This window comes from Austrofundulus limnaeus, unplaced genomic scaffold, assembly GCF_001266775.1.
Source record: "Austrofundulus limnaeus strain Quisiro unplaced genomic scaffold, Austrofundulus_limnaeus-1.0 Scaffold13, whole genome shotgun sequence".
Taxonomy (NCBI): domain Eukaryota; kingdom Metazoa; phylum Chordata; class Actinopteri; order Cyprinodontiformes; family Rivulidae; genus Austrofundulus; species Austrofundulus limnaeus.
The window spans coordinates 2,085,128-2,090,178 of NW_013952415.1; the positions used below are offsets into that span (position 1 = coordinate 2,085,128).

A 5,051-nucleotide genomic window follows, 5' to 3' on the forward strand; every position below is an offset into this window, starting at 1 on the left:
TAAATGTTCAGGGTGGTGGGTCATGAGTAGCGACTGAAGAGAGTTTTGTTTTTTGATTCATCTTGGTGTTTTTGTTAGGTCGACCCGGCTCGTCCCATTTCTTACTCCGTCCAACCAAACGGCTCTTTGCTGCTGCAGCCCCTCATCAAGGACCACCAGGGGGAGTGGGAGTGCAGCGTCTCCAACCGCGTCGCCTCCATAAAAACGCGCACCCGAGTTTTCGTCCTGGGTGAGTCGACACAACTCTTACATGAGCCGCTCACATTTTCAGGTTGTGTAACCCTGCTATACCCAGCTCAGGCTCGGGCYGGCTGCCGGTGCCTACGATCCGCCTCCAACATATAAATGCAGCACATCAAGAGCTGGCCTCTAAACTGTAGCTGGATCTGGTGGTTTCTATAAACTCCTCTTCCATTACAGGAACCAGTCCCCATGCGGCCACCTCTCTGTCCRTCTCTCCAGGAGTGAAGGAGGCCAACGTATCCTGGGAGGCAGGCTTTGATGGAGGATCAGCGCAGACATTTTCAGTTTGGTGGGTGTAAAGCCTCCCACTTTCTTCTCGGGCTGTAACCATGGCAGCCATCGACAGCCCTGGTATTACTCTATTGATCTCCTGGATGAGGAATTCATTTATCTGTTATCACCTCTTGGCAGCTACAATATAAAACGCTGCTGTAGAGCAGAACTTTACAATGCTGTGGCCATGCTGGCTACAATAGAGGTTTACTGATAAAAAGACAACATAATACGCTTGTTTTTGTGACTCATTCGTTTTTATATTGGCTCAGAGAAAACACACTGGTTTGTTTTATTGGCTTTGAAGGCTTAAAGGCGAGATGTGACTGATGGGAATGTTCTCAGGCGTTGCATCACTGTTCAAGTTGCCGGGTCGAAAGAAACTTTAAAAAGTCGTTTTTATGAAACGTTGACGCAGAAAACCTGTCGTCAGGATCACATAGAGCTGCATTAACTACAAATGTAACGAAATTTAAACAAAGATGTAAAAAAAGGGCATCAGAAAATTAGTTGAGTACATGTTCAGACCTTGTGAACAGTTAATATCTTACTTGTTGTAGACCAGAGTTTTTCGGGAAGCGGGGGGGGTGGCTCAGAAAGCTGGAGGGAAGATAAAAAAATGTAATCTAATAAATGTTTATCATAAAATCAAATCTGTTTTTAATTATTATTAAAAACTTTTAGATGTTTTTTTAAAACAAAATGCATATTTATTTGCAAAGACAAATGGCAGCAGCTAGCAGTAGCACTGCCAGTGCTTGTTTTATATGTAATATGACTCTTCCCATTAAAAAAGGGAGTTTTCTAGGCTACAGAAGCATCGCGCTAAAGTTTCAAAATGTTAAACGTGACAAATGAACAAAAATTTCCTCTCAGAGACCTAAAAGCAACAAACATTTTCTGGTTTTATTTTATATTTTCACCAAAGTGAGTTTAAACTGTCGTGTGGATGTTTGCTAACAGGTAAAAAGGGGTGAGGGTGGGCAGAGGAACCAAATAAAACTCTAAACTGCTCCTTTRGTTTGTTTTGTTTACAACACATTTTAGCTGTGCAGGATTTAATTTGCACCCATGAGACAGTTTGACTTGTCATGTTTTAGTAATATTACCTGTTCTACAGCAAAACACCACTTTACTGAAGTCAAAGCCTTGATCTATTCGCTTTTGTTCTGACTTGAATCTTTTTTTCTCCTGTTTTGAAAAGGTGCAAGGGTTTTTTTTCTTTTCTTTTGAAAGCCTGAGGGTCAAATAATTGTGTGAAACTTCAGCTCTGATRGAAACATGAAAATCACACCTAATTGCAGCTGCGAGTTCTCAGTGATATCAGGGATACATCAGCGCCGTCTGCCACGAGCTGATGAGCATCAATCATTCATGAAACCTACTTTTCTGCCATGTTCCATCGAAGCAGACTCCCAGGATCCTCTCTGCCAATCTCTGTCCTCACACTTCCTCTCTGCCTCTGCAGGGTGAAGAAGATATCGGTTGGTAATAAAGACGGGAAGCAGGACTGGTTCTCGGTGCCCGTGCCCCCCTCCTCCGGCACCGGTCTGCAGGTGTCGGACCTGTCCCCCGCCACAGAATACCAGTTCAGCATCCTGGCTCAGAACAAAATCGGAGCRGGACCCTTCAGTGAGATCACCTCTGCACGAACTTTAGGTCAGTMCTGACGCTTTGTTTCTCTCAACATGACGCTCTTAATGTGAAAAACCTTTCACTCACTCATTTTTACCTATTAGTTTAGGATATTTATCCTCACTCCTGTCTATTAATAATAATAATAATAATTATAAAGTGAAAACTGTGAGTGGTTTAAGGAGAAACTGAGCCAATTAAGATAATGAGTAATTTACCTAAAGGCTAAAACAAATCTTAGATTTCTTGGCAGAAGTATTTAAAATATTTATAAATGTACTTTTATTTATTCAGTTTTAAATAAAAATATATTTTCTTCAGAAATCTCAGAGCCAGCTTTAGTGCTTAATGAAATCATGAAYGGATGGATTTTGGGATTTAATCTAGTGTTTTGTGCATTAAAATTCATTTAAATCTAACATTTACTATTTCTGTTAAAAAGCACTGATGTGACTCGTTAGCGTTGGCTTTCTTTATGGTCAAAATGTTTCTAATCAATATTTAAATTCTTGTTATTCCTGACTTGAACTCAACATTAATCAACACTCTGACTTAAAGCAGTGGTTCAACATTGGCTTCAGTAAATATCTTGTAAATAGCTTTTGTTTTTAAGACTTATGTTTGGAGTTAAAGTTTAATTTTGGTCAAGCTAATGCTAACGTAGATTGCTGCTGTTTCAAAACTACTCCAACTCTTACAAGCTCATAGTGGTTCATGCAAACAGTATTTTAGAAACCTTAAAGTGCCTGTGACATTTAATTTTTTGTAATAAATATGATAGCATTTTTGGAAAGAAAACAGATAAAATATTGTAAAAAAGATTTCATGCAGCTGAGATGAACAGTTGTTGGGATATTCACGTGTGACGTAACAGGAAGTGATGTCAAAGGGGAGTATCTACATGTTAACAGAGACTTGCTGCAACGGCTAACATCACAGAAGAATCTGATGTTTGTTTAGGTTCGTTTGAGTCATGAAGAGTCAGAGTTCAAATAATGAAGTTTCATTAATCAAAGAGCAAAGAGTTCCCCTTTGATGTCACTTCCTGTTTCACTTTGAGCCAAATTCAAAAGAAAATACAACATTTATGTGACAAAATGGGTAAAATCATGTATTAAGTTTCTTAAATATAAAGATGTTTTCTTAGATTTGTTTGTATTTGAAGGACTTGCATGTCACAGGTGCTTTAATATTGCTGTTGTTTACACATCCAGTGTTTGTTTACAAACACTAACAGAGCAGCTGAGATCGCTTCTGATAGGAATTTTATATTTGTGATTTATTAACTGTAAAAATGTAGAACTGATGGAGTATGTTTTTGCCTGTTTATGTTTACTGTTAGCAAAATATGTCATGAATCAGTGGCTGGATCTGAACCAAACACTGTGGAGCATCATGGAATGAATCTATGACCTATTTAAACTGATTTTAGAAAACACACAAAAATTCTTATTTAGTCAAATTTACAGATGTTGAGCTAAAATTTGGTGTGGTGGTAGCTGACAGTCAATGACAACATGTACTCTAATCACAGACAGATCAAACAAAATACCACAAAATATTTAAAGTTATCTTCAAGGTTTGACACAAGCTTTTATTAAAATAAGAACATTTTAATAAAAAAAAAGTCAGGTGAAAGGTGGTAGCAGCAACATTGTTCCTCAGAGATTCTTTTTAAAAGCATGATGACGTTTGTGAAATCATTATTTTTTGTTTCCAGATGCATTTTCTTGTTTTGGACAGAAATATTGAGAGATGATGAAAACACCTGTGCTGACACATCTATTAGAGCGGAGAGGAATGATCGTATTGACCACTTTACAGCACAGTCTCACACTGTATTATTGTACCACTGAAYGCAATAAATAATTCAATGCTTTTCTGCATTAGTTACACTTTCCAKGACCCAGAAAACAATATTGATGATGCAGAACACATTTTTATTTAGTTTCCWAACAGCCTGTATAAGAAATGGACCGATCTGAACCCTCAGAGGTACAGACGTTAGCCTCTTTTCTYACTGCCTTTCAGACTCTCACGGTTCAGCCCTGGTGTCGGCAGCAATTTCCTCTTCGCTAATTTAATTTTTCCGCCAGAGTGTATCCCACTGATTCACTCGAGTCTCTCTCATTCTCTCTGCATCAGATCCTCCAGAGAGGCGAAATAAACTAAAGCCCCCCGTGTGGCTGTCTGCTAATCAGGGCTCAGCAGGTGTTGCTCTGCGATGGGCTCTTCCTGAAGCTCAGCAGCCCCCCATCACAGGCTTTGTTCTCCAATCCCGCACCGGAGAAGGGGAGTGGCTTATTCTGGATGAAGACATCAACGCCAACAGCAGCCAAATGGTGCTTCAGGGTCTGGAGAAGGTAAAGGAACAAACCGGTGGCTCAACCTCCGAGTTCARTCAGTCCATGTTGTTAAAATACTTTGTGTGTACTTTTGAAACTGCGTTACATGACAGCTATCACTTTCCTGCACTCCCCTCCTTCTCCTCTGTTTTGTACGAAGCTGCATGAATTCAAATGAACTTCATTAGCATTGCAGGCACAGCCACGTGTTGACAAAGTGCCGGTTTCATCCCGTCCTCCCCGCTGTGTGTGTTTACGTGATTCTCAGGACTCGGTGTACGAGTTGCGGATGCTCTCTCGTCGCGGGGAGTTGCTGAGTGAACCCAGTCCATCAGTCAATGTCTCCACCACGGGTAGGTGTTCAAGAGCCACCGTTGCTTCTTCAAAGTCCCACTTCAACTCGTCCCCCGCCTTCTTTTTGTGTTTTCTTCCTCCCGTCCCTTCAGCTGTGGCACAATTAGAGCAGAGCCAGGGAATGCTGCTGCCCATTTGAAGCCTTAGTGGAGCTATTTTCATCACTAATAACTCCTCAGACATGTCAAGAATGTTCTAATC

The 5,051-nt window shown here is 40.3% G+C and overlaps 1 protein-coding gene across 3 annotated transcripts in view; it reads left to right on the forward strand.

Annotated features, from left to right (window-relative positions):
* Positions 1–5,051, forward strand: part of igsf9a (immunoglobulin superfamily, member 9a) — a 76,840-nt gene that overhangs the window by 53,130 nt on the left and 18,659 nt on the right. For all 3 annotated transcript variants that reach the window (XM_014002452.1, XM_014002451.1, XM_014002450.1), the window contains exons 12-16: positions 79–229; positions 421–532; positions 1,985–2,175; positions 4,297–4,514; positions 4,765–4,849. In XM_014002452.1, coding sequence (XP_013857906.1) covers positions 79–229; positions 421–532; positions 1,985–2,175; positions 4,297–4,514; positions 4,765–4,849 — 757 coding nt within the window. The remainder of the gene's footprint in view (positions 1–78; positions 230–420; positions 533–1,984; positions 2,176–4,296; positions 4,515–4,764; positions 4,850–5,051) is intronic.